This window comes from Euleptes europaea, chromosome 7 (genome assembly GCF_029931775.1).
Source record: "Euleptes europaea isolate rEulEur1 chromosome 7, rEulEur1.hap1, whole genome shotgun sequence".
NCBI classification, from domain to species: Eukaryota; Metazoa; Chordata; class Lepidosauria; order Squamata; family Sphaerodactylidae; genus Euleptes; species Euleptes europaea.
Genome location: NC_079318.1, coordinates 52,731,259 through 52,743,836, shown reverse-complemented (window position 1 = coordinate 52,743,836; position 12,578 = coordinate 52,731,259). Strand labels below are relative to the sequence as shown.

The window sequence follows — 12,578 nt, the reverse complement described above, 5'->3', positions numbered from 1 at the left end:
CAATAAACATGACAACCTGTTGTCATGTATAAAGCAGCCACTGATTCCTGAAGAATAAGGCTGTGATGAGGGTGGGGGGAAATCTCTCCCACATCACCTACTTTACTTTCCCTCAGACAATTGAGACACCAGAGGCTTTACTCAGTTCAACAATAAAACAACAGAATTTTACTATATTTCACAGGGAAAGGTATGGGAAGGAAAACTAGTATTGAGGAAAGGTGCAAAGTTTCTATACATATAAAGAGTTGCTCAACACATACAGCACAGATGATATTTTATCTAACTTAGATTTCCAACACTTTAAGGTAGCTTAGTCCCATAACCTGCACACAGAGGTTCATGTGTATACTCTGGTGCCTAAAACTAGGAAATGTGGAGATTCTCCCTTCCAGCAGCTCAAAGTCTCTTCCCTTAAGTTCCGCCCACTTACAGTCAATTACAGATGTTAACCATTAGTCCATCCCAAAGGCAAATAAAGGGGGTGGAACAAGGGAAGTATTTTTGTCATAAGCAAATTTGGTTTGGTTTGTACTTGGGTGTAAATAACACTGGTGTGGCTGATGTAATGAGGGTTGCCTGGCTCTAGCCATCACCTAGAGCTGTAATTACAAAGAGATATTGCGTAAATCAAATCTCAGCTGTCCGTGACAGCTTCATTGATGTACATCAATGCCCAAAGGCAGTAATTAAATTATCCACTGTGAAACAAATTTTAATGGATTTTGCTGTAAGGTTTAGCAGGTTTTTATTTGCTTCCTCCATAAAATGGAGTTTTTTTGGAACTTCTCCAAGCAGCAAATACCGTATTTATTTGAGCACTGATGCTGCAATCCTAACGCTTTCCTGGGAGTAAGCCTTAATGCATAAAATATTTACTTCTAAACAGACTTGCTTAGGATTGCTCTGAGTCTCTAATCTCTTCAACACAAAGTGACAAAGGTGACGTTTAATGTGACTATAGGTGGAAGAGCAGTTAACCACTTGTATAGGCCCCATCAGGTCTGTGGGAAGAGAAGGAGAGAAAACTGAAGAAGGGGGGGCATAGCTAAAGGCAGGTTAGCTGGTGGGTGGGAAGTAGAGCTGCCAACCTCCAGGTACTAGCTGGAGATCTCTCACTATTACAACTGATCTCCAGCCGATAGAGATCAGTTCTCCTGGAGAAAATGCCCTCTTTGGCAAGTGGACTCTATGGCATTGCAGTCTGTCTCCTCTCCAAGCCCCCAAAACCACAGCACCTTTTATCTTTATTTTCTGCATACTACTTGCCACACTTCCTGTTTTGCTCAAACAGCAATAGTGGAAGCTGCTATTTGGACTCAGTTTTATATGTTAGGACTGCTTCCTGATTATCCCGTAAACCATAGCTTTGGTTTCTAGTTGTATTTCAGATAGACTACAACTTGTTTGTATGTGTATACAATACACCAGTATATGTATTCAATCATCACCCAGAATTGCTGGAATAATTCCATGTCCAAAGGTCATGTTTTCGGAATTGTCTCTTAGTTGACAATTAACTGTCTTTTGACAAATATTTTGATCTTGGTAAACTTCAAAAAGGCTTATCTGTTCTCTTCCCTTTCAGCAAAATGATGCTCCAACACCCAGGTCAGATATCTGCTTCAGAGATTAGTGCATCTGCAATCGTCCCATGCCTATCTCCTGCAGTATCTCTGGGATTTGAAGACTTTCCAAATCTAAACCCATTGGTGAAAGAAGAATTAAGATTTGCTATCCAGAATAAGCGCCTTTCCCACAGGATCCCTTCCACATTGGACACAGTCACTGTTTCTGACAGACCGGGTGAAATGTCTTTCTTTAAAGCAGAGGTATTCCATTTAAATAAAAATAAATTTCATGTTCAATGTGTGTGTATAAAGTGCCATCAAATCACAGCAGACTTATGGCGACCCCCAGTAAGGGGCTTTCAAGGCAAGTGAGAAGCAAAGGTGGTTTGCCATTGTCTTCTTCTTCCGAGATCTGACGAGATCGGGCTATACCATGCCACCTTCATGTTCAATACTGGAATTCTAATTACAATCACAATTACCTTTATTGGCATAAAAGGAATTCTAATTAAATATTAGAACTTAATGAACATGAACAATGGGAAGGATTGTCAAGATCTCACAATCTTTCCTTCCTTCCCCTTGCACTTGACAATCTAATGATTTCTGTTTTTACAATGAAGCCTGCCCCCCCCTGGGCTCACCCAGGGTCGCGTTTGCCTTGTGGGGCTGGGGGGAAAGCAAGAGGGGAAGCTGTTGAGATAGGGCTGCCAGGTCCCCTCTCTCCTCCGGTGGGAGGGTATGGGGCTGCGGTCAGGATTGTGTGCGGCGCGCGTCAATGCGCACGCACGGCACTTCCGGTTTACAACCAGAAGTGCCACCTCATGAGGGGCCTTTTCCTCTTAGTTTGAGTGGTAAAGCAGCCCTTTACCACTCAAACTAAGAGGAAAAGGCCCCTTGCGAGGTGCCGTGCGTGCATTGTGCGCACGCGCATGTACGTTTGTACACTGTATGTACACTGACCCACAGGTGGTCGGCGGGCAGAGGGGCGAATTGCCGGGGGTTTACCCGCCGCCACCAGGCACCTGGCAACCCTATGTTGGGATGGACATGATGATGCCAGGATTGGGTGGCTCGGGGGGTGGGGCCTGCACCTTCAAGGCACATCCAAGGTGGCTGGGCAGCAGGGGCCATGTGGTCTGGGAGCTCAGGGCCCTCCACCTGACACTGCGGGCCCGAACCATAGCTTATCATTGCATCTCACAGGAAAACTATGGCTTGTGTCTTCCTTGCAAATGTGAATTCCAAACTGGAACTAAACTACCAGTCTTGTTCTAATAGTGGCAAACCATGGTTTGCCATTTCAGATCTGAACCTAGCCATTGCCTCACCGGTCTGTACATTGAGTTGCCCAAGTAAGGTTAATGCTAATCTTAGGTTTGTAATCGTCTCTGTTATTTTATAATTGATGTTTGGAGGATTCTGAGCTTGGAAGCTACATCATCTGATCTGGGAGCCTTCTCCACAATCCCCACATAAAGGAAAGGGCTTAGGCTGTGATTTCTCAGTAATGAGGAAAATGCACTCTCATGTTCTTAAGGGCATTTTATTAAATACAGGTCTGAGCCCTGCCATTGAAATGGCTTTTGGAGATGAACCCTGGCATAAATTAAGCACCAGCTGGGGAATATTTTCTAGAAATTACTCTCAAGGATGTTTGCCTGCAATTGCAGCCCTAAGCGAGGTGGCCTCATCCTGCTACATAGCCTCCATGTCGAGGTATATCTGTATACTGGTCTCTCTCTCTGTGTGTGTGTGTGTGTGTGTGTGTGTGTGTGTGTAAAGTGCCGTCAAGTCGCAGCCGACTTATGGCGACCCCGTAGGGTTTCCAAGGCAAGAGACTAACAGAGGTGGTTTGCCAGTGCCTTCCTTTGTATAGTGATCCTGGTATTCCTCGTGGTGTCTCATCCAATTACTAACCAGGGTCGACCCTGCTTAGCTTCTGAGATCTGATGAGATCAGGCTAGCCTGGGCCATACTGGTCTACCTCTGTGTAATTGACAAAAGTCGCAAAACCAGCCCACCTGCAGATGAAAGAGGGAGTCTTTACCAGTTTGGGGGACCTCCCAGGTATGGTAATATATGACTTTATAAAGGAGTAAAGAGACCTTCCAAGACAAAATACATGATCAGAAGGGAGAAATACTGAGATTTGCTGAGTATCAGTTAAAGGAGGAGGGCAGTAATTAGCCTACTCAAGCTCTAAGACTTTGCAAATGCCCCCCATCTACACTCCAGGATTCTTCAAATCATTCTTCTCCCTCCTGAAATTTCTTCTGGACCTTCAACTTCTCGTGATTAATTCAGAATTGTTTGAACAGTCAGTTGTTGGTAGCACTTTAGTAGTTTCATCCTAATAATGGTGATGTAGACACTTGTCAATGTTGTGCATACAAAAAACCCTCTTTGAATTCTTCTAGGGTGCACCTGAGGAAGATGAAAGGAAAAGACGACGAAGGGAAAGAAACAAGATTGCAGCGGCAAAATGTCGAAATAAAAAGAAGGAAAAAACTGATTGTCTGCAGAAAGTAAGCTAACTGATAATTTGTTGGTATCTGCCTAGGCAAGGAAGAGAATATAGGGTGGTTGAAAAAGCTTTTCAGTTAAAAATGCCTATAAGTGACATAGTTTGGCACTGAAATTGGCTGAATTGTATGGTTGGTTATTATATTCATGTTTGAGTTACTGAAGGTGGATTCTTAAGTGTGCCAACTACCTTAAGCCATGATTTGTTTATGTCGTTCACTTTTGCCTTTCACTGACTTATACCTCTGGATCCTTGCTGCACGTTTGATCTCAGCCACTCTGAATATCTGGAGAGACTTTTAAAGCAGTACTGCCTAACTGATTAAAACTTGCAGCAGCCCTAAAATATCGATCTTTGTCTGGACAAGCCTGGGGTATTTAATTGATTAGATCTGTATTTATAGAGCACCATCCATAAAGCACCTGCCCCAAGGAGTTTGCACCCTAAAGCAGGGGTGTCGAACGCATTTGTTATGAGGGCCGAACATCACATAAACGTCACTTGGTCAGGCCAGGCCATGTGTACCGTAAAATTTAATGCCATGTACCGGAGATACAAACTTTATAGAAGACATAGGCAAATCCAATTAATGATATTTTTAAAACTTTATTTTTTACTTAAAATATAAACATGCTTAAATCAATAACACTCTTTCAGTGTTTTCTTTAATTTAACAGTCTTTGATAATTGACACCTTGGGACCGGGTGGTGGTGGCTGCCTTGGGTGGCTCACTGGCTGGATAAGAGCCCTCAAAGGGCTGGATCTGGCCCCTGGGCCTTATGTTTGACACCCATGCCCTAAAGTCCATAACAGAGGGAGAACTGTGGGGGGGGGGGGGAGAAGCAACGAGAACAGTGGGTGGATGTGAACTAGAATGATCAGTATTTATTCCACCTTTAACCCAGAGGTTTTGCTCCTACAACCTTCTGCCAAATGTAGTGGTACTTTGAGGAGCAGAGCTCAAGTATTCAATAGAGAATGTTGTGCCCCGTTTCCCAGGTTCCATAATCCCAAGAATGCTAGGGAAAGTGTTTTCCTGTGTTGCAACACAGGAACGCAATAAAACAGAAGTTCCTTTAAAACTGTCTTTTCCCAAAAAAAGTTAAACAGAAAACATAAGATTTTTTGGCTGGTATATGGTTAATTTTGAAGTCTCTAATTTTGTTTGTTTCTTTGTTACAGAGGAGCACTTTTAAACGTTTTACTACCATAGGGGGGAAATTATGGAAACCCCTTTCAAAGTTAGACCTCTATGTGCTGAAAAATGTTTTTCTAAAAAACTTTTAAAAGTGCTTTTCAGCACACTGACCATTCTGCATTGATTTCTTTGCATTTTTTTTTTTGCAATGACTAAGGGTTCTTTTTCTGGGATCCCTGAATCCTGGGATCACAGAAGTGAAAAAATTCCCTTGAGTTCATAATCTACCTTTACACCAATTGTACAATCCTGAATGGGGTGGGTGGGGGGTGAGCCACATAGGAGCCGGTGTGACTCCTACTCCGTCGTTTGTGCCACCTTGTGCTGTGCAAAGTGGCACCTACGCTTCTACAACCCACTTTCCATCACAGTCACGTGAAAACAACAACAATACTGTCAGATTACTTTGAATTTGTTGCCTAAAAATGTTCAGTTTTGTATTAACATTACTCTTCTGTGACTAGGAATCAGAAAAACTGGAAACCATCAACGCAGAACTGAAAGCTCAGATAGAGGAGCTGAAGAACGAGAAGCAGCATTTGATCTACATGCTCAATCTGCACAGGCCCACTTGCATTGTCCGAGCCCAGAATGGGAGGACGCCAGAGGACGAAAGAAACCTCTTCATTCAACAAATCAAAGAAGGAAACTTACAAGGCTAAGGGACAGGGATGAGACAATGCTTGATATCTTTAGGGCATGTCTTTACATCAAAAAAGCCCCCTCCCCAAGCCAGAAGCCACAGAGAAGCTACCTTGGTATTTGTGGTCTCCTGTTAGTCAAGAGAAGGCAACGGAGATGACATTTCTAAGGAGGAAAGAGTCTGCTAGCTTTAGCTGCTGTTCTCCCTGTTGACAAGACTCAACCAGGTTGACAAGAGGCCTCTGCCTTTGCTTCAGACTTAAGTATCTGCCATGCCTTCTAATTCCTAGAAGCCATATTCATGACAGTTGCAGACATGCTAAACTGTTGCTGGCGTGTGGTATTTGCACTTGAGTTATTTCTAGTAGAACACTAGGACTCTCAGAGATGCACAGAATACAGACAACCAGGTTGAATGGACATCACTCTTCCTTGAGTCGGGTAGGAAATGTAGATGAAACGTTGCTTTGAATTCTCGAAAGAAAACAGATTTGCAACACCCAGAAGGCTGCTTTCAATTTCAAAAAGGCATTGCAATATAATGGGAATTACTACATATCTGCAACCTAGTGCAATGTTCTGAACTAAGTATTGTACTTCTTAGTTTTTACGGAAACCCTTCTGACGGGTTTTTTTATTAGTCATTTTGGAGGCAAATTGTGGGGCAATATGACAGGCATCAGTTTCTTGCAAAAATGCTCATTGAACTAAATCGGAACAGTATCCCCTCTGGCTTCTTTTTAAAAGGGGGAATTCCCCTTGAGAACCCAAATTATGAGTCACATTTACAGTATTCAAAGGAACTTTATGATACATAAAGCAATTTCTTATTAAATATTGAAAGTAAAGGTCCTCTTTGATTGTGGTTCACTATATCTAGGACTCTTGCAAGTCTTTCTTTGGCACAGTTGGCATCTTTTTCACAGCAAGAAACTGGTTACTGTCAAATCACATGTTAATTGATGTGTATAGGTTAATTACATGTGTATTCAAAACTCCTCAATGACTAGTTTTATGGCTGTGCTACACAAACAGATAAAGAAGTCTCGAGCCAAGTAGGCTCAATTTCTCCATAGTTTGATAGCCGCCCTGGGACATGCAGTTTATCGAAAAAGTATGCTGCTGCTGACCAAAAGTTGGACTTGCTGAACTTCTCCATAAGCTTAAGGATACGGGAGAACCCTTCAAAGCTAGGTACTGGCATCCCTTAAGAATTACGCTACTTTTAAAAAACAACCATAGTTAAATAGGCTGGGGGCAATGCTATTAATCAGATTAAATTTCCTTCATGAATGTTGGCTTAGTTGGCTCATATAATCCTGCAGGTGGACAGGATTGCCAGTGGGTTCTTATGCGTGTCCCTGATCAGGATATCACATGCCTAATACTTTTCTCTCTGCCAGTACATGTCCCATCTATGCAGTGAGAGAATCAGCCAGAGAGCTATGCTTTGTATAAGTACACTGTTCCATATAATCTATAGATGCTGTACTGGTTTCCTCAAAATACTGATCTTATTGGGAATTTGGTGAGCAAAATTCCCACTTACAAAAACTGGATCCCAAGCTATGACAAAAAGAGGTCAGAAATGCCTATAAAATTCTTTAAGTCTCTATCAGTGCAATCCTAAGCAAGCCTGTACCATTAAATGAAGTCAGTGGGCTTAGATGGGTCTAACTCTGCTCAGACTTGCATTGTATGGCTAAGTCCTCTTTCATTTTGTTTTATTAGCTGGATGAGTATTTGCAGGATTCTTTGCTGTCACTCCACCAGGATTTGTTCCTGTCAGTACATTATATGCATAATGGAAAGTTTTCTGATTACTGCTATTTATTTTTTCCAAAGCAGTTACCTAAAGTTACGGTACCTTGCATTTAAGAATCAGCTTGAAAGTGATAAAAGTATTTAAACTTCTTAATAAGGTTTGTTAAACAGAAACTCTTATTGTAGATGTTTAAAGCTTCTAGTATAGTTCTTCATTGAAGAACTAGACATGGGTGTGTTTAAGACCTGGTATTCTTGTAAAATCCTAAAATTATTTAATCCAATTAAATATCATTATTAGTTTTCAGCAGAATAACGGCTCCAGTTCAGGAAGGGTAATCCATAGGTGGAAATACGACATTGTGTGGCATCAGATTATTGGTAACTACTGTCTATTCTAACAGCAGCTTTCAACCATACTCTCTGATATCCCCCCCCTTTTTTTTACTGGAGATGGTAGGGACGGACCAGAGGCATTCTGCATACGTAACATGTGCTCTGTCTTTGAGCTGTCGTCCTTTGCCTGTTCCCTACAGGTTTTTGCACACATTCTCTTTCTGGTTTGGTCCTCTTTGCCCAAGAGTGCTGAACATTGGAATATGTGTGTCTGCATCGGTGAAATTTCAGATACCTCTAATCCTTCCCTTCCTCAAAGACTATGTTTCCAGACATGGACAGTGCGAACCATTTATTTAGTGGGGAAGAATTTGCCTCCCTTACATATCTGTAAGTATCTCTGAACTGGAGCCATTATTGGTTAATTTATCATTATTATTTCGGGTAAGCTGTCGAGACAATAAATAGTGCAAACAAGATAAGCTGAAAATGCAGGTGGTATGCTGAGTTATTTTTTTCTTTCTGATGTTTAATACTTTATTTATAAACTTCAGTGCTCCATTTGACAAACCACTGATTTAAAGATACAAAGCGATCCTAATCACTTCGCAGACAAATGCACCGTTATAAAATATTAGTAAAACAGACTCTGCCAATTTAAAAGTTGATAATTTCAAAATCTAGTTTCTTTGGTTCAGATTCTAGTTTTGTCACCGAGCTTTGTTTAATAACAAATCCCCCCAAACTGAAATCCCTACCTGAAAGAAACTATAGATATGAAATTTAATTTAGCAATTAGAAATTTTAGAAATTTCACAAATTTAATTTTGAAAATTAGATTTTGTATTTAAATTCAACTCTACATTAAGGATTTACCTACCTCTTTCAAACTTCTCAGTTTTTTATGAAGGATTTTGAAGTCTGTGGGGCATCTGGCTATTTAATCATGTAATCAATGAGACAGACAAAGGAGCTTGCATGTCAAAATAATTTATTTATACTCCAGTAATTTTAAAAAAAAAACATGCACTAGATACCTCAAATGAGTAGTCTCTAAATTTCTGACTAGTATATGCTTGAGTCCGATGTCTGTTTATCTCGCTTTGACTTTTTACATTCTGCAACAGAACTACTTAATATGCTTTCTATGATCTGGATATATTGTAATGTCCAATACTGTATTTTCAATGTGTTTCATGTAGCAAAAATGAAAGGAAGTGGGCCAAATTCAGTTTCATTAGAATGTGATTTTTTTTCTTGCACCATAACCCGTATTTGGCCATCTGACAACTTTTTCCTTGTGTCTTGTTGGACAATAGACCCCTTATGACTTCTGCACTGACTGTGCAATATAAATGCAAAAGTGGAACTTGAACAGTGATAACTTACTAAATTGCTACATGCAATTTATTAGCTTTGTCAAAATAATTCTTAGTTAGGTTTCTGCAATTATGAGCGGCCAGGCCATACCCTGACTTCTTATCCCTTATCCCTGCACAAGACAAGAATGTGGAAAGGCGTATGCTGCCATTTGTGGCAATTATTGTTATGGGTAAGATCCAAAGAATTGTGAGCAGAAGGAAAATAGTAGCTGGCGCCGCTCTGCAAGTGTTAGGAAAATTTAGAGAGCACTATGATGGAGTGGTTCCATAACACGCTTCTGTCAGGACTTATGCGAGTGGGAGAACATCTTTGGGTTTAAATTTATATTTCTCGCAAAACACTATTTTGAAGTAAGACGGACCCTTCTATGAGCATCAGACTCCTTCCACGTGCAGAAGGCATCTTTAGATCGAACCGTAGATGTCAGTAGATATTATAGAAGGGTCCGTCAACAGAACAAGGCAGGATACCGCCTCATTAAGTACTCTGCACCAAAGTTTTCCCCCTTTGCCAGTATCTGAAATAAGTGGACAATCAATAAAATAAAATTTGAATGGGCACTGATGCTATTGTATGTATGATATTATCACACAAACTGGCTTTGTTAAATCTAGTCGCAGAACTAATCTTCCTTCTTCAGAGATTTTTATATGACTATTCTTCATGACGCTGGCGTCATGCTGCTGCTGCTGCTTCAGTTAAACACGAACGTTGTTAACTAGCATGCCAAATGTTTACTACGGCAACGCTACTTTTGTCAAGGATAATCTCTTTGTTCATCTGTGGCTGTGTTTGTGTGTGTGTGTGTGTGTGTGTGCGTATCTGAAGATGGTACTACAGTTTATATCTTCATTATTTGAGAGAGGCAACATGACGAGATACTGGATTTCCAGTTCCTGCGCTAGAAGGCTCCCGTATCTCTAACTCTGCAGCAGAGAGAATTTTAGCTGCTGTAGCTTTACCTGTGTGAAACAATAACAGAGCTAGCTGCTGAACTTCTCCCTGCTAGGTGAGGCACGGGCAGCTTCCTTTGAAGGTAGGAACGAATTGGTCATGAAGTTGAACGAATTGTTGGATGGAAGAATTGCATGGATTTAAGTATTTGTTTTATTCTGAGCATTTAATTCAGTAGAAGGGATTTGTTTTCTATTCTCAAGTTTTATGTTTTGATACTTTAATAATAAAAAGAACTAATATACCTTTTTTTCCTGTGTGATTTAATTTACCTTGTTTGGATTACTTATGTTCCCTCAAAACCCCTGAAGAGTGTTTTAGTTATACTCTAACTACAGCAGAATATCCATTCAAATTCCTTGCATGATACTCACCCCCCCTTGCCATCCCCTCCTACCCTCACTGGGACCCCCACCCTTTACCGGCCCAGATATTGCCTGCACCTGGTGCTAATAACACATTCTTGCAACTATCTAGACCATTTAAAAAGGATTTTAATATATTTCTGTATAGTTAAGGTCCTTAGCTGATAAATGGTCACGGTTCTTCTAAGCTAGGGTTGGCCGCAATTGTCACTATTGGAATTCTTGAGTTTTTCTTGACTTTTTAATTCTTGACTTTTTAAATTTTTAAATTTTATTTCTGAAAATCATAGTCCGCATCTTCCAAATATCACCTGATGCTTCCAACAAATCATAAAAATGAACAATAAAAAATTGTAAACACAATTAAGAAAAACATCAAAACAGCTCACCAGCAGTAATAAAACCACATCCACATCTATAACCACCAATAAAGCCAAATATGTGAGTGGGGGGAATTTCATAGTAAAAGTGGGTAAAAACTAATGCAATTTTACTCAGTTCTGTTAAAGGCTACTCAGATAAAAGATTGCTTAATTAAAAAGTTCCTAGCAGGGTGCCTAAAAGCAGAGTTGGTACCTGGCAAAAGCTCCACATAAAGCACTTTAACCTGAAGGTGATAGCAGCATTGATAACTGGCTGAATCTTGATACTTAAGAAAGTGCTGCAGCTGGAGAACTAGGCCATGATGCTGTATCTACATAGAGCAGATGAAATCTGAAATCAAGGATCCAAAAGCATCCCCAAGCTATAAACCTATTGCTTCAAGGAGAGTAAGGTCTCATTCAGAGTAGGCTGTCTCCTAATTCCATAATCAATGCTAAGACCAGGCAACAGCATTTTGCTCTTATCTGGACTGTGCTTTAGTTTACAGTTAAACTGTGGAACTCCCTGCCCCAGGATGTGGTGATGGCTGCCAACTTGGAAGGCTTTAATAGGGTAGTGGACATGTTCATGGAGGATAGGGTTATCCATGGCTACTAGTCAAAATGGATACTAGTCATGATGCATACCTGTTCTCTCCAGGATCAGAGGAGCATGCCTAGGGACACCAACCTCCAGGTACTAGCTGGAGATCTCCTGCTAATACAACTGATCTCTAGCTGATAGAGATCAGTTCACCTGGAGAAAATGGTCGCTTTGGCAATTGGACTCTATGGCACTGAAGTCCCTCCCAAACCCCGCCCTCCTCAGGCTCTGTCCCAGAAACCTCCTGCTGGTGGTGAAGAAGAACCTGGCAACCCTAAGCATGCCGATTATATTAGGTGCTGTGGAACACAGGCAGGATAATGCTGCTGCATCCGTCTTGTTTGTGGGCTTCCTTGCGGCACCTGGTTGGCCACTGGTGAATAGAGTGCTGGACTTGATGGGCCTTGGTCTGATCCAGCAGGGCTATTCTTATGTTCTTATCCAGCCTGTTACCAACTCTAAATATTTGAGGGCTTCCACTGCCTTGCTAGATTCTGGTGGAAATAGACATTGCCCGTACAAACAGGAGGGGTTTACCATATGACATAAATCAAACCATGTATTTGCATAAAGAGAGAATTTCCTTCTCTCTTTATGTTATGATACTTAAGAATGTTACAGTCCCTCCTGGAAGTATCGTCCATGATCCTTATCTGGCACCCCACTCTCAAATATGATGAACTATGCAACACCAAAAAGAGCTGAACTAATACCACTTCCCACCCTGGCAAACTCATGTTACCCCTGTCCACTTTACATATTATATACAGTATGCACCAAACCCAAGGACGATCTAACATTCACATGGAGTATCTTATAACTCAAAAACATTTATAGTTTTCTGTACAAATAAAATGAATTTGAGCTAATT

The 12,578-nt window shown here is 41.0% G+C and overlaps 1 protein-coding gene across 1 annotated transcript; it reads left to right on the top strand.

Annotated features, from left to right (window-relative positions):
* Window positions 1-1,588: 1,588 nt before the first annotated feature.
* Window positions 1,589-6,014, top strand: ATF3 (activating transcription factor 3). The gene is made up of 3 exons (XM_056853188.1): window positions 1,589-1,832; window positions 3,992-4,099; window positions 5,762-6,014. Exons 1-3 carry the CDS (start codon window positions 1,593-1,595, stop codon window positions 5,957-5,959), a joined length of 546 nt encoding a protein of 181 aa, XP_056709166.1. The 5' UTR covers window positions 1,589-1,592; the 3' UTR covers window positions 5,960-6,014.
* Window positions 6,015-12,578: the final 6,564 nt, after the last annotated feature.

What these genes read in the sequence shown, in the direction of transcription:
- ATF3 (XM_056853188.1), top strand. Translation starts at nt 1,593, where the DNA reads ATGATGCTCCAACACCCAGGTCAGATATCTGCTTCAGAGATTAGTGCA. An exon ending in TGTCTTTCTTTAAAGCAGAG is followed by an intron (nt 1,833 to 3,991) that starts GTATTCCATTTA and finishes GAATTCTTCTAG; the next exon opens with GGTGCACCTGAGGAAGATGA. An exon ending in AAACTGATTGTCTGCAGAAA is followed by an intron (nt 4,100 to 5,761) that starts GTAAGCTAACTG and finishes TTCTGTGACTAG; the next exon opens with GAATCAGAAAAACTGGAAAC.